At 42.6% G+C, this 16,885-nt stretch overlaps 1 protein-coding gene across 1 annotated transcript in view; it reads left to right on the forward strand.

Annotated features, from left to right (window-relative positions):
• The window catches only part of CAMK1D (calcium/calmodulin dependent protein kinase ID), a gene marked incomplete at its 5' end in the record, with an annotated part of 217,542 nt that overhangs the window by 86,308 nt on the left and 114,349 nt on the right, over window positions 1–16,885 (forward strand). The window contains one exon of the mRNA XM_080636284.1: window positions 9,182–9,313. Within this exon, the coding sequence (XP_080492410.1) occupies window positions 9,182–9,313 (132 nt within the window). The remainder of the gene's footprint in view (window positions 1–9,181; window positions 9,314–16,885) is intronic.

Here is a 16,885-nt window from a genome sequence, read left to right on the forward strand (position 1 = left end):
GCTCATGAAGGACAGGGTTGGTGTTTGAAAATCATAGGTCAATTAATACAATTGTTTGCTTATGATCACTGAGGAAGACCACTAGAACTGATACTTTGGCTTTGTTCTGTAGAGAGATAAATACCACCCAAAGGAATGAGGTGCTGTATATACTTCTGCAACTTAGATTTGTGAAGGTCCAGACACCTTTAGGCAAAACTCCTGACGAATTGGGAATTTCCCACTGTTTAGACACAACTTCGAAGTTATTTGATCTTTAGGCAATTTCTAGTTTCATCTTAACTAAAACCTTCTCTTTAGAATGAACATAGGAATTGTTGCAAGCAAAACTATAGTGTCTGCACTGGCTTGGCTTTACTTTAAAAGATGCGCTGTCATCTAGTTGTTCCTTAATTGGTTCAGCCTCTTGGAAAGTGCCATGCTATGCCAGATCTTTTCTTAAGCTTCTGTATGAAAGAAGAAACATGGTTTTTCAATTTGGTGTAATCTGCTTTAACTGGCCAGATAAGGTCTCCAGAAATCAGATGTGTTGTAATAGACCCTGCATAGATCAGTGTCAGAACAGGGAAGTGCTTTGAAAAAATCCTGTGGAGATCACTTTTGCCTCAAGAAAGGTTTGAGGTCATTATTAGAAGAAGAAAGGTTATTTCCTCGTGCGAATGCTGCCATCAGATAAATCCTGGGAGACAATGAGCTCCTTTGGTCTTATAAGATGAAAGTGAAAAAAAGGTATTTAAATATTCACTTTGGAAAGAAAGTGATCATCGGTGGAGAAAATAAACTTCATAACAGCTCCTTTGTGAGGCGTATAATGGAAGGAAGATCTCTGTACAGAAAGCTGTATGTTTTACTTGTGATTCTGGATAGCTTTACTGTGATTGCCACTGAGGATGTAATGTAAATGTAATAGGCCTGTAAAGACAATACTTCCCTTTCTAATAGGGGTCAGGATTAATAAGAAAGGAGCAAACAGTTCAGGAAAGAAGAGGACTGTAATAACAAACATGACTGGGGATCTGCACTGGGCTAGTTTCCCCTTTTAGTATCCATGTATCACTGTCTCAGAACAGACTGCATAGCATCCTATTAAATTAGCATACACCAGGCAGCTAAAACAAATTAGTTCATCTCAGAAAGAGAAGAGCTTCTGCAGAAACTTTTCTTTTGGGCTTAATTTCTGTGCTTTATGTGGTTTATTCATCTTTGAACCTATATGCCTATTTATGGCACTGAATCCTGTATGCACGTAATGGCTTTTCTTGCCTGGGAGTCTCCTTGGCCCTTGGTGTTTTGGTTCCTTCACCCTGCTGGTGTAAGAGTTGGAGTGCTTCAAGCACCGTGGGATTTCCCATCCCCATGGCTGGAAGTCATCCCAGCAGTGCTCTGCTCTCCTGCTTGCATTACAGTACAGGTCTGAAACATGGCTTTTCCCTGCTGGCCTTCCAAGTGGGAGCTGAGCTGGCTCATTGATGGGCCAGGGAAGTGCTCAGGATGCAATGGAGCAGTGTGGCACCTTCTCTGATGCCTCACAACATGGTGCTTGAAGGAAGAGAAGGGAGTTTCTCAGTGGCAAGGAATGCTGGTGGTGTGTGCCATGCCCTGCTGTGAACTTGAAATTCATCCCGGAGTAAAGAACTGATTTCGACTACAGAATGGTCTGAATGGTTTCCAGCAATTTTTGACTTGGGTGGAAATGATTGTTGGCCATTAACAAGGTGATTGTGTTCTGATGGAGGTCGTTCAGGGGAAGAGACTGGGGTGTGAAGGAAACCACCTTGACTATATTGTTATAAATTCATGCTTTATCATGTACAACTTTAAATTGTTTTCTGACTTCATAGAAGTCTTTCTCCTCCAAGTAGCTTTCCTTTAAGTAGCTGACACGGATTTTCAATCCTTAATTCTATTTTTTTGATGTTTGGTTTTTTTTTTTTTTATTATTTTTTATTTTTATTTTTTTTCACTGAGAGTATAAAATATTGGGTAGCTAAACAAGAAGAAATTATAAGCCTTAAATTGGCATTAAACTTCTTGCAGCTGACTCTGGTGACAAAACCTGTCAAAACACTAAGCTGCTGTTGTAACTGTAGATAATAGTACCCCAAAAAATGGAAGTTTAAACCCAAACACTTTTGGTGACTATGCAAGATGAAAGCTTTGTGCTGCTCATTCTATCACAGTGAGTCACCCTGTAATGGAGGGAGAAAACCAAACTGGTTTGTAAGGAGGGAAGGGAAGCTCTACCTTCAGTATGATACTGTCGGGTGTCTCTGTTATGGTCGTGGCTATAAGTCCCAGCAGAGCTCTGTGTATTAATGTGACTCCTCTCTCCCTGCAATTATGTTAGAGAAGGAGCAGCAAAGGTGGTTGGAGAGATGAAGTCTAGACCTGGGGATGTGCTGCCCACCCCTGGGCATGGTGATTCCTGGGCTTTTCTCACACTGTGAGGAAGTGGCTGCTCATTGGAAGACCCCAATGGTCTTATCTTAATGCACCTTCTACCTTGGTCAAAATGCTGCAGGTATTGGCACAGGGCAATGGCTTAGGGCATAGAGAAATGTGTCAGTGGTCCAGAAAGGTGGTCCAGAAAGGTCCATTGCTCCTTGCTACAGGGAACACCATCAAAGAGTATTTTTGCCCCTTGCCATTGTTGTTTGAGTGTCCATCAGGCTATAGCATTTTGGCACAGTTGAAGTGCTGTTCATCATCTGCGATGAGTAACAGCAGCCACAGCCCTGAGCATCTCTGTGGGAATGGGGGACATCATTGTGGGTGGGAATCAGGGTCAGTCCTGGTGAAGGAACCAGGGTCAGACAGAGCCCAGGGCAGAGCCATGTCTGATGTTACAGCAAACACTGGGCCCCAAGTTGGAAACCAGCATTTTCAGTAGTGGCTGGGTGGCTTAGTGGAAGTTAAATGAGTGACGAGGTTAAAAATGCCAGTGTTAATACAGAGATCCTATTGCTCTGCTCTTGCCCAGGCAGAGGAAGCATTCCCATAGAAGGGGCTGCACGGTTGGGACTGTGTGTTTGATGAATGAGAATAGCTAGAAAAAGCATTTGCACTCTAAAAAATAGATGGCTTCAACCCGATTAGGCAGTGTGTGTTTCTCTTCCGATAAATTTATATTCACCTCTTGGGAATTGTGTAAGGATATTTGACTTCTGTACCATGAATAATAGTACTGAAATCCTTCTCCTTTGCTCTTGGCTGGGTAAAAACACCCTCCACACTTCAGTTTTGTTAACTTTGAATTCAGACATCACCGACCTACTGAAAAATTTCATTGTAAATTCATTTTCACACAGCTGTCAGACATTCATGGACATGACTTTGGAAAGAAAAACTTCATTGAGTTTATGTTGGGATGAGCCTGGAATGTGGTACAATGAAGATGTGTGACAGAAATGACTGAGTAGAAAATTTAATAAAAAAATATAGAACATGACTGGTGCAGAGGAAAGGATTTAGTAGAGAACCAGTCTGGAGAAGAGAAGGCTGCATGGTGACCTCATAGCAGCCTTCCAGTATCTGAAGGGGGCCTATAAGGACGCTGGGGAGGGACTCTTCATTAGGGACTGTAGTGATAGGACAAGGGGTAATGGGTTCAAACTTAAACAGGGGAAGTTTAGATTGGATATAAGGAAGAAGTTCTTTACTGTGAGGGTGGTGAGGCACTGGAATGGGTTGCCCAAGGAAGCTGTGAATGCTCCAACCCTGGCAGTGTTCAACGCCAGGTTGTACAGAGCCCTAGGTGACATGGTTTAGTGTGGGGGGTCCTTGCCCATGGCAGGGGGGTTGGAACTTGATGATCCTTTCCAACCCTAACTGTTCTATGATTCTATGACCAGAATCAACCTGGTGTGTGCTGGTTATGCAGAGCCTGTGCTCATCCCACAGTTAACTCCTTGACGGCCATGGGAAAAGCTGTGAAAATGCCAGAGAAGACTTTCTCTTACATACCTGCCTCTGTTTGTGGTGCACTTCAAAGTAACCTTTCTTTGGGGAATCAAGGAACACAATCTGTGTGTGGTTGCCAAAGCCATGTTACAGAAATGGCCTGCTTTGACAGTCTCACTTTGATTCAGTGAGTGTCCCATCTCAGGTTAATCTTCACTGTGGACATGGTTTATTTTTCCGATGATGAGTGTTTGCTGTTTTTTTCCCCCATGGTTTGGCTGTGGTAAAGTCCACACAGAAAACCAAGTGTATCATAATTAAGATCATTAGCTATACACAGCCCAAAGACGTAAAATCTGTTTCCTGGCTATGTCTGTTGATTTTAGTATGACAGAGCACCTTCTAATGTAGTGGAAAACTGCTCAACATGGAGGTCTCTGCAAATGGAAAAATGAAGTTTTATCCCTCCATCAACTCTTTGTCTTCAGTTTGTCAGTATTTTTGTGACAGTAATTCTTTTTGAGAATAACAATAGACTTGCTGTCACAGTCTATGTTGTTCATTGTATTTCAGAAATTAAGTGTTCATATTAAATTATAGTTCAAACAGATGAAGGAAAAAGTTACTTGTCCTTTATTTTGCTTTGATCTGCAGGATAGCCTAGCCTTACAACCATTGTTTTCTAATAGAAAATCCAGTCTGTTTAGGTATGAATGGTATTTGTATTATAATGTTAATGTTAAAGTCCTATCTTTAAATCTAGATTAAAGAAAATAACCAGATGAGAAATAATTAAAACTATAAAAGATTGGCATCTCGTAAGATCTGCACGGACCAGATGCATGATACATGCAAAAGGGTGAGAAGTCATAACATCTTGATCACCTTCTAAAATTTGCCATTATCTCAGTGTCACTCATTAAGTCATTTAACCTCTCTTTCCCCCCCCAATTATTCCTAATCATATTAAAAGTGATCTAGATCATAAAATTATTCTATGCCTTAATTAGAAGTTTGAAAAGAATGGATCCTCTAGAGTAAATGGTAACATGGTCAAAACTTGCAAAAATAGGTTGTTGTCGTGCATTTATCTCAGCAGCTAAAGGTGGTTTGATTTTGCAGAAGTTTCTCACCCATTTCCATCGCTGTCCTACTTCCTCAAAACTGTGCTGGTTTTTTATTTGTTTGCTATAATGTCCAGGCAGGACAAGGAGAGCTCCTGAAGGGTGCTGAAGCCTTTCTTTAGAGAGGCAGAGGCGGGGTTTACAGCAGGTTGGGAAGGCTGCAATTACTTCTTTCCCATCTGAAGAGAATGAGGCATTCCAACCATTGTAGATGGCTTTAAAATCATAACTTTTAATAACTTAACCTCTTCTCCCTATTTAAAAAAAAAAAGTATCTGTATCAGGGTGTGAAAATACTTTTTTTTCAACCATATTTTTTGGAGGAGGAAGGAGAATAAAATTCACCAAATATTTTCACAAACACCTTCTCAGTATCTCAGTATTTCACAGAATAAAAAAATATCCCTGTTTGCTTGTGACCTTCACAGAAATGGTGTTTTCTCCATACATGAAATTCCAGACAAAACTGCCTGGTTCAAAATGCAAGATTGATGAAGAGGTTTCTGAATCGCTTTCCAGCTCGTTGCGATGACCATGGAGATACTGGCATATGGGTTGCAAATAGGTCTTGGGAACATAATGTGTTGTAGAGACCATAAGATACCTCCTAGGAGAGGTGGGGTTTTAATCCAGAGCCCTGTCTGAGCTGCAGACATGTAGCATTCTGGTTGTCCAACATCTCCTCTATAGTTTTTTTTCCTTTTTTTATCATAGAAGATAACTTGATGATGCTTAATGGAAGCCGTGTGCTTTTAACAAGAAGTCCTGTCACTTTGATGGTGTAAAATGCAACATTTTCCAAATCCAAACTTCTCTATAGAACTTTGTATATAATTAATGTTTAATCCCCAATAAAGAATCATAGTAAATTCTTAGAGATAAATCGCTTCCTTCATTAATGTCTTGATTTTAAAGGCCGCATTAATTCTTTGGGGAGAAAAAAAAGTCATCTTTAACAAGCCTGCCGAGTCAGTAGTTCCAGGGTTTTGAGGAGGCAGACAATTTGCTCATAGCTGTATTCCTGGTAGCAAGAAAATGAGCAGCCTTGTCTTTCTGACTTTGTCTTTCGTATTTATCTATTCATGCATGAGTCAAGAGGGGTTTAGTGGGGGTTGGATAGGTTCATTAAGGGTGGATGAATTCAGCTATATGTTTGAAATATGATAATTGCTTGCCCGTCTATTCACTATTATTTCTGACTCTCCCCTGACTCCAGCAGACTCCAGGAGTGTCTTTGCTGCCTTTTCCTTGCTGATGCTCCCTGCTAAATTTCTTTCTTCTTGCCCTATACCATTGGTTCCTCTCAGTCTGTGTTTAACACTTTGATCCCTATCTGCATCTGTTCCCTCCCTTCCCTTTCCTTTTACCACATCACTTACCTTTTGTCCATTGATTTCTTGCTCTCCCCAACCCGCTTGCTCTGTGGACACAGGAGCACATATGCTGCACAGGATAGTGCAGACTGCTTGGCATCTCCCTCCTGCCTTCCCGGCAGATCCACCCCAGTGCTCCCCCGCCATTGCCTGGGGGCTCTTCCCAGCACCATCAATTTCATGACATGGCCTCATATAAAATTCGATGTGAAAAAGCGCCCTGTCAGTGCCGAGGGTTGACATGTGAGCAGATGCTTTAGTTGAGGTTCAGCTTATTTCATGCTTTAATGAGAAATATTGTTAAGGAGATATGAAATTGGGTTTTATGAGTATCTTGGAGCTCCTGAAAAAAATGTCATTTAAATCCACAGAGGCTGTTTCCAAGCACTGAACCACGTGGCTGCCCTGGTAAGTGGAGAAAGAAATCCAGCAGCACAGTGAAGGCAGCTGAAATAGAGGTGTTTCCCAAAGCTGCCTTTATTGCATAGAGGGAAATAAAGGGATTTCCTTTATTTTGTTGTCTGAGAACAGCAATGAAATCCAGATTGGGATGAGATTTCTCTGTGTTTTCATAATATCATAAATGCTGGGAGGGTTGTATGATCAGTGAATGACCAGTATGAATATGCTGCTTTTAATGGCATTTAACTGAAGGAAAAAGCTTGTTCAAGACACAGCTGGAGTGAAGTGCAGTGTTGAAAGCTTAAGCAGTTGGGGTTTAAAGGGTTCATGAAATATAGCTGGGAGCAGTCCTGTATGTTTCTGAGCACCCTGGTCTGCAACCAAAGCTGATAAGCACTGAGAGATCTCAGGGCTTTCCAGTAAAAGGATTTTATTGCAGTTCTGGTCTGACCGTCCCAAGCATGAGGGTTAGGACGAAATCTTCATTTGGTGAACCAAATGACTGGGACTGTTGGTAATAGGAAAGCAAACAATATGTCTTCAAAAACAGTTTGAGTGGTTTGATTGCACAAGCCATTAGGATGAGTTGTGTGGACTCTAATTTAGAGTCCATGATGCTCTGACGTGCCATGGTAGATAATACACAAAGCAGAAAACAGTGAATCATTCCCGTAGTTAAGAGTGGCGTGAATGTAGTCAGAGTCTGTCTTTTTTAGCAGAAATGAGGCAAAATGTTCTTGGTTCAGAGCGTCACAAGCTGTCAAACGTCCGCCGGACCAGTTTGCAAAAGTCTCTTTGCATCCATTCCTAAGCTTCCCGTCACCATTTCCCTATCACTGCTGGCTACAAAGGCATTTCTGGGTAAACAGGTGCTTGCTTTCCAAAGCAGCAGCCTCTTCCTTTTGCTTATCCACAGGCTTAATGATTCATTCAGAAGTTTTGCAACTCAGGAACCGTTGGTTGAGCTGCTTGGTTGTGTCATCGAAGTTCATGACTTAAAGAAGAGGCTGGTCAGGAAAGGAAATGCTTCTTTTTATCCACAAGCAGTTGTGGGGAGTGAAAGTCAGAGAAAGTTTGTGGTAGCTAAATGAGGCTGTGGTCAAACATTAACACCTTCAGGGTGGGCTTGAGTGTGGTTGGGTTTGCTTAACATGCTCCTGAGCATTGTTCACAGAGGGCTATGTAGTGGAGCAGAATAATCTATTGATGGGTGGGAAGTAATAAAGGAAAGCTTCCTGCCTCTTTATTTGTATAAATAAAATATGAACCTTCAGCTGGTGGATGCTTCAGTTGTGATCTGGTTAGACAAGTCCTTGTCTCTGATCACTCTTGGACAAAGCGGGTGCTTTAGGAAGAGGTTTTGGTGAATAGGAGCACAGATTTGCTGTTCCTCGTCAGGCCAGTCTTCTGTCTGGCCCAGTACCTCACTGCTGCACCAGTAACAAGCACCAGAAAATGATAATGGTCCTAGTATGCCACAACAAAGGTTTGTCCAGACCAGCAGTGTCTAAATGGTACTTGAATGCTCAGAAAACATTGCGAGAACAGAAAAAAATGTATATATAGCACAGACTGTAACATTTTCCTGGCCTTTTCTCAGTCAGGTCCAGATGCTTTGGAGGAAGTGATGAAAGTGCAAGAAATAATACACTGTTATGGAATAATCAAATGGAGGAGAGGCACTGCCCACTCTCAGCAATTAGTGGCTGACTGCTGTGATGAAGTTTCATTATTTGTGTAATCCTCTCTGGGGTAACCATAGGGAGGCTGTTTGGACCTGTGATTTAATTCAATCCTTTGGCTTTAGTGGTTACACACAGCAGTTTGTGTTGTGGAATAACTCAGTACACATAGAGAAGGTCTGACACTGCTTCCCTGTCTGAGTCAGGGTTGAGCCAAGGGTGAGGAGATGCTCTGGGCTGTCAGTGAGGACCAAAGTGAAGGCCCTGACCTCTTGTGGTCACTGAGGAACCGGGAGTACTCTTGACACTGGTGCGTCACTGAGTCCTAGGGAATTTGTGCTGCTCCTCCAAAAACCTCAGAAAGGGAAAAACTACATCATCATTAAATCAGCACGGATCATGGTCCATGCCTTTGTGTGCAGAAATGGTATTTTCTGATCTTCAAGCTTTGCTCATACCTCTGCTGGGACTATGGTCCTTTATTAAAAGTGTTGTATTTGGTAAGCCTTTAGTGCTTTGCATCAGTGTGAATGTCTGCGTATGTTTGTAAAGGCAAAGATGCTCATAATGCTATTACTGTGGTTAATAAAAGCAACTTCCAAAAGGCGCAAGAAGAACTTTATTCAGTGATACATTTCAGTTAACAGCTTCCAAACAAAAGGCACCACTTAAAACTAGGGTTTTTCTTTTCTTCTTTCAGGGGTGCATTCTCTGAAGTTGTTTTGGCTGAAGAGAGAGCAAGTGGGAAACTCTTTGCAGTCAAGTGCATTCCCAAGAAAGCACTGAAGGGAAAAGAAAGCAGCATAGAGAATGAAATTGCAGTCCTGAGAAAGTAAGTATCAGACTTTCATTTCTGCTTCTTGACTTCAATGAGCCTGTTGCATTTAAGGAGCAGGAACAGTGATTGACAAGTGTGACTGGCAGGTTGCTTAGCGCATCACAGGCAGACAAGATTGAAGCTGAAAATATAGTGGAAAATGCTATGGTTATCTTTTGTATTAATACATCTGGATGACTGCAGAGTGGGAAAGAAGAGGATTTAGGCTGGAGTAAAGCCTATGATGCCATAAAAAGACTTTATCCACTGCTCTTCTCAGCAGCTGGGTCACTGGCTTTGAAGAGAGCAAGAGCAGGGTTATAATCTCCAAGTACATAAAACAGTCTCTATACAAATTGCTCTAAAACTATGGCCTGCTATGTGTTGTTATAGGAGATATATAGGTGATAACCTGTAACATGGAGAGAAATCTCTGTCACTTCTGGAAGGAGGACTTATCCTTGAAGGATTGTCCACAGTGTATATTTTTCCCTCAGTTCACAATTCCGATTACTATGAATTCAGTGAAGTCATTAGGAGCTTGATCCTTATCTCTTTTTCATCTTATGCACTAAAGGAGGGATTCGTCTCACCTTACCTGAGATACCTGGATCGGAACTTGCCACTCTTGACTTTCTTTCCAAGAAATGGAAAGAGATTGTTTGCATTAGGCTTGGTCCACGTAACTTGTTTTAAACTTCTAAAAGTACCTTCTTTTCTGATTGAATTGAAGGTAGTACAATGATACAGAAGTTCATGATGGACTGGGGCATTCTGATTCTTGCTGCACTCTAGTGGGACTTCTTGGCCCAGCTCTTGGTCATGTAGAAGCTGATGGCACCATGTGACAAAACTGGCCCTAAATCTTTAACTAGATACTTCTGAACTAAGTGCTCAGGCAGCCTAAGCTAAAGGAACAGGTTCAGGGGCAAACTGAGCCTTCTCAGTAGGCAAAGGGGATCCTTTTTAGTGGAGGGACATAAGTGGGGCTCCAAACAGCTACAAGAATTTGTTGCAGTTGCCTGCTCATTGCTGGACTTGTATCAGGTCATTACAATGTAAGCCCAGTGATAAATGCAGCATGTTGACTTGGTGTGTGGTGTTAATGTGAACCTCTCATAAAGCTCAACTGCTGCCATTGCCATTGCCAGGTAATAATGGCTAATAACTGACTTTCCAGGTAATAACTGACTTTCCATTGCCAGGTAATAATGGCTAATAACTTTGTTCCCTGATACTCATGTGTGGGTATAAGCGCAGCAATATTGGCATGCAGTAAGGATTCCTACAGTTAGATCTACTTGGTCTCTTGTCCTATGGACATTGTGACCAAAAGAGAGATTTATCCTTTTTTATCTCCTGATGTCTTCTACCTAGTTGTTGCTAATACAAACTTTGCATGTGATTGTATTTATTCTGAAAATAGACATCTTTGCTAGTAGACACAGTGTTGAATGTGTATGTGCCACCAAGGAAACACTTAGAAAATAACAAACTGGATCTGCCTACAGTTGAGGAGGGGGGGATATCAACCTGTTTCTCTGTTTGATGAATTCTCTGCTTCAAAAGCTGTCAGTAAAAATAGATTTTGGAGAGGTGGAGTGGATCCTGAGTGGCTGTTGCTAAGCTCCAAAGGTATCTAGGAGTCCTTGCTTTTGCTTCTTGTAGTTTAATACTGAGTGGGGATTGCTAGTTTGTGTGTGGTCTAAGTAGTGGGTAGGATGCCAGAGCTCTGGGCTGCTCTGCATGGCTGTGAGGTGCTGCAGCCTTGCACTGACTGCCAGTTTTGAAGGCAATGTGCATAGAAGATGCCTGCCAGGAGGAATAGGTCCCTGTTCCCTGAGAGGAAGGTGTAGAGACACAGAGGACGGATGCAAAGCAAATACAAATATGCAAATGTGTGTTGATCCTTGTCTCACTTTCTGGTATTATGGTGAGTGCTTAAACTCCAAAGGAATAAAAGTCCCAAAGTACACCAAGCAAACTCCTTGTGATCCTTTAAGGAAGGATCTCTTGTCTGCCACTGGACCTTCTCCTCCTAAATTCCATCATTAGGTTTTTGTCTTCCTCCTGATGAGGTCCTTACTTTCTGGCAGATATCTGCCAAATGCTGTGAAATGCAACTCTTGAGGTTCCTCTGCTTCTGGAGTGTGGAATCTTGAACGTACTCTCTGCAGCTTTGCCAGCTCTCAATGAGCTGCTTGTGCCCCTGTGTGTCTTGGGACAGTCAGGGACTGTATTGGCCATGACTAGGACTGGTACACACAAGTATCACATATGCTTTGTCCACCAAAGCTGCCTTGGTGGAGGTTTGTTCCCTTCCAGTCCTGCCAAATCATCCAGATCTGGCAGAACCAATATGGAAAAGGGTTTGAATCATGTTGTGTGTTGCAGTCATATTTTAAATTATGGTTTTTAAAGTCAGAATTAAAGGTTTATGCATGGAGTACTGTGGGAGTAGCACCTGATGATGAAAACATGAATCAAATGACCCTTGATCCTCCTCTCACTTCTGCTGCTGGCTTCCTGTGTGAACTTTTGTCACAGTGGTTACTGTCTGGTTTAATATTTATTGTCTGTGAAGCAGCCTTCACACTGCTTTCAAATAAAAAGACTTCTGAATGAAAAGTCTTACCTGCAGTTCATTTTGAGGTCATTTCTTGTGCCAGCAAACTCAGAGGAGTGGGTGCAAGAAGGGAGATCTCTGGGCTGAGCTTTCAGTGTGAAATGATTGTCAGTCCTTCTGTGTGTCTCAACTAAAAAGCTATTTGAGCTATTAATCCACTGTTCTGTGTTGGGGAAGGTCAGCACTCCCCATGCAGAGTACATGGAAGGTAGGAGATTTTATCTCTGTGTCTGTGGGCTTGGATGCTCTTGCTGCCAAAACAAAATGACACATTTTAGAAGCGATGTTCTGCTAACAGAGGAGCGAGCTGCCAGCCAACTGATCTGCATGTTTGTGTGAGTGCCAGAGTGAATCACTGCATACTCCATCATTTTATTTTTCCAGCCGTGGCCAACAAATCTGTTCTTAAAAAAGAAAAAAGGCGGAAGAGCCGTTAAGTCAATATTTACGCCTAGCAACCTTAACAGGGTTCTTCCAATATGGACTCTTTTGTGTCCCGTGGAAATCCATGGCAACATTCCCCAAAGACTCGGATGGGTGGGGATGGAGTGGAAGGAGCTCATTGTTGAGAGCAGTGCTGGAAGAGACTAAGTCTGCAGCCAAACCTAGAACCTTGAGCCTGACAAAGTGCTTAAGACATGCCTAATTTTAGATGGTTACTCGTTCCAGTAGGTCAAGCTCACCTTGCTGAGCTCAGGCCTAAAGGGATGCTTCAGAGCAGAAAGTCTCGCTAGGCACCTGTGTTTGGTACCACATCAGGAGGGCAGTTTCCTTCATGCCTTTGATTAGAGCCCAGATGATGTGCTAGCACACAAGGGTTGCAGTTTCTTCTAGTTGTGTGCTGGCTGCCCATAGCTGAACACAGGGCAAAATACTACATCTCATCATAAAAGCAGGTGGAGAAGCTGAGCTGCAGCATTTTTAGGCATTGAAATTTATTTCTTTTGCAGTGGAAAACATGCTATGGTTTAGGATCTCTGAGGAAGAAAACTGTATCTCTAGGACAAGGCTATTGCAGCTCTAATAAGTAACTGGCTGTGGGGAATGACAGCACATGGTCACCTTCCTGTGACACAAACCTGACCTGAGAAGCAGGGAGTTTCATAACCTGCTCTGAAAGCCATTCTTTTCTGGCTTTAAGCAGAAAGGTAAATGCAATCCTTTCCATTGTTTGCTGTGAATAGAGGAAATTTCTTCCACTTATTGTAATTGTGCAAGTGTGAACACGCTGAAAGATGAATTGTCTGTTAGACGGGTTCCTGAAGGCAGTAGGTGATGTGAAGAGTTGGGCTGCAGAGAAGCACCAAGCTGAGGTTCTAGTTAAATAGAAAAAAGACAATAAAACAACCTTGCAAGAATCAGACAGGGAAAAATATGCCTGATCTGTTTGTTGTTGTTTTTCTTGGCTACACCACTGTTTATCACAAGAAACTTTCTAGCTGCCTGGGTAATACCTGCACAATCACATAGATTCAGTGCTGAGTCAGAGCAAAGCAAAGGAGGAACAATAAACTGTGTGCCCTGCACCCAGGTGTATTGATTACTTAATAGCAGTAATGTGCACAAGTGCCTTGTTAAGCAAATACTGTTCAGCTTGCAAATCATATGCTGCTTTAGCTAGTTTCTGCTGAACAGGGATTTTAAACATCATTTCGTAACTAGTTAGTTATACCCTAACTTTACCTCTCCTCTTTATTCTCCCAGATCCTATGGGAGAAGCACCATTCAATTCCTTATTACACATCAGAGCTGTGCTAATTGCAGACTGAAGCCTCTGTTAAACATCATGGTGGAACTGTTTCTAGCAAGTCGGCTAGAATTCTGCTGGTGCTTTCCCTTCCCGTTTCCTTGGAAGAGGAAAGGAGGGCACTGGGAGCACCCAGGCAGTGATTCATGCCTGGGCGGCTGCCTGGCTCCTTGTATGCCTGCGCCTACAGCCAGGAGCTGCTGCTATAACAAGGAGAAGGAAGAGAGAAGGGGTGACATCCTCCTGCAAAGTCTGGAAGGTCAGGGCTGTACCCACCTCAAAACTAAACATAAAAGAGCAACGAAAAGTGTTCCTGAAGCAGGTGAAAGTGTGGGAATTCCTGTTCTCCCATACATCAAATGATGGCCAAATGGGCCCCTTGCTCCACCCCAGGGGGTAACACCATTCCTGACATTAAAGAGGAACACCCTTCATGACAAATAAGGACAAATCACCTCTCCTCAAGATTTGCATGAAGGCTAAGAGGATAATTTAAAACATTGTACCTTTCTGCTCCTTTTCAGTAGCCCATTGACAAACTCCCCCTAAAACCTCTCTGTCCCAGATTCTTGTCTTTGTAAGGCCTCATCCCTCTGGGACTAACCTGATAGCTTCTAGGAAGATGAATCCAAATTTAGTTTTGAAACCCCATTAGTTACCTCTTATTAAACTCTTCTGTGCAGTTTAACTCAGAATCAAAGGCTACATTAATTCTGAATAAATTGGCCATGCAGAAGTTTAATGTGCCCTAACATAAATTTGGGCATTTCATTAATTCAGATGACTGTTCCTGAGTGACTCTGGGGGACAGACCCATCTATTCAAGCCATAGCTGTGTCTGGGTCAAAAAATACATCCCTTTCAGGACTGGATGGTCCAATACTGCAGTTTCCCAGTGTGCAGGCTCTGCTGGTAATGCTCTCCTATGGTAATTATTTTTCTGTGTGAGGTCACACAGCTGGAGTACAGGGCTGGCTAAATTGGAGACACTCAGATCCTGTGCTGATAAGTGCTAACATAAAAGTGATGGTAATTAGATTGTGTAGCTGATGTACAAAAAGCTGTGAGATTGGGGTTTAAAGGGTTAATGGCTAATTACCTCTTTACACCCCTGCAGTAAGAAATCTTTTTCCTATAAAGAAATGAATGGGATTGTTAGGAAAGGAAAGAATAAAGCAAGCACTTAGGGTCTCTGACTCAGGTACCATTATTTCTCTGGAGCTCTGCTTACCGTATAGACAAACAGGCTAGCTGCTTTTTTCTTTCTTCCCCCCCTTTTTTTTCCCCTCTGTGAATAACAGTGAGAAGATGGGCTGCCTCAGCAAGAATTGAAGAGACAGCTGGTTGTTATATTAAGTAATCACTTCCAGAGAAAGCTTTTATGTAGATTTACTTGTTAAAACCTGGCTTGCTCATGCCACTGCAGTTGTGCTGGGGTGACAGAAGGCTGGCTCTGCCCTTCACATGCAGCCGTGCTCCAAGCCCCGCCAACTACAAATCCAGGGCATCCCAAAATTCGCTCCCCACTGGGGCCCTGCAGCCCTGAGGGTGGCCTGGGGTGCCTGAGCATGAGCCTACCAGTCAGGGTGTGGTACCCAGTGGTATCAATGATGTTGATGTCAGTGATGGAAGAGTAGGGCCCTTCCAGGGATATATGTCTTGGCATCCCATATGGATGAACTTCATCATTGCCCCCGTGCATCTGCTGGACTGACCTGTGTGTTCAGTGGGACCTTGGTGCCTGCCCTTGAAGCCACCCTTCCTGCTGGGCACTGCTGCAGGCATCCCTGCTAGATAGGAGGTGTGGAAAGGAGCCAGGATCTACAGAATGCTTCAGGGTAGGGGGACAGTTGGACATTGCTGAAGGCTGACATCAGCTTTAGACCATGAGATCATCTCCTGAATCAAGGAGATGCAGACTGGATGAATTGCCCTTCTCAGGTTTCTGACCCTGTATATCTGGGAATGGCATAAGACAGCTCTGCCTTGGCACTAGCAGGTGACTTCTTGTTAAGGAAATAATTTTGCTGCAAAGAATTTATGTGAGTGAAAAAACGTGAAACCTGAAACAGAGCTGACACCATTTTTGATCACTGAGATGCTGGAAACTTTGCAGGGGAAGACTTTGCAGTCAGGACTGCCTAGATTGTATTTCATGCTAGATTAGATGTAAACAGATGTAGGAAAGCAGATCAAGGCATCTTAAAAATCCCCAAATACATTAAATGAGAGAGAAAATCCTCTCTCAAATAGTAAACGCAAACAAAATCCCTTGTATCTACTCTGGTCTTACACAGTTTCACTTACATGCAGTGTGCTCCATAACAGCTTTAGCAGTGGTGTGTGGCATTTGTATTTCAGCCTGCCTATGTGCTGTGCATATGCTGATGGTTGTGTTCCTTCAAGTAGGTTATAGTGTGATGAGTCATTTCACTGTCATTGCTGGGTGACAATGCGGCTGTCCTCTCTTCTGGGGTGTGATGGTTTACCAACTCTCTCTTGCATAACTGTTGTTCTTCAAGGTCACCCCATTCCCTGACTCGACTCAAAAAAGTCATATTCATGCTGGGGAGGAGGGCTCAGGTCAGAGGGGATGGAAGTACATCATTGCTCAATGCTCCAGCTTGGAAAATAATCTGTTGTGTTATGGAAGAAGCAGACACTTTCTGAAATAGTTGCTCTAAGATGCTTTCAAATTACCAGGATGGGTTTTTCAGCCCTAGCCGGAGCCTGCTTCTGTGCCACGTGTATTTTGTGTGAACCCTGTCATGTGCATAGCTGGAATAACAAAGCTTAGGGTCTATTCAGAACTCAGCTGAAGAATGAGAATATATACCCTATTTTCCAGTATTTATTACTCAGGAAGATGGTTACAATTGTGTTTCAGTGATACAAGTATCTGATTATATGTGCTGTTGTCTGTTACCTAGGAGGAAAGAATTGTTAAGATGCATAAAGACTGTTCAATAAGATCTAGCAGTTTGACAAATAACTCAGCTTTGTATCTGGATGCATAAGGTCTGTCTTTCTTACACCCACATGTTCAAAGCTAGGGCTTAACTAATTTGCATGCACATGCCTTCTGTAGTAGGGAAAGCATTTTCACAAGCAGCCCAGATCTTCAAGGATTAGTTGGTGCCTAGAAGCTGCTGAAGCTGTCTTTATTAGGCAAAATACTTGCTCTTCTGTTTTTCTCTCACAAGATTTTTCATAA

The sequence above is a fragment of the Psittacula echo genome (genome assembly GCF_963264785.1).
Source record: "Psittacula echo genome assembly, chromosome: 1".
NCBI classification, from domain to species: domain Eukaryota; kingdom Metazoa; phylum Chordata; class Aves; order Psittaciformes; family Psittacidae; genus Psittacula; species Psittacula echo.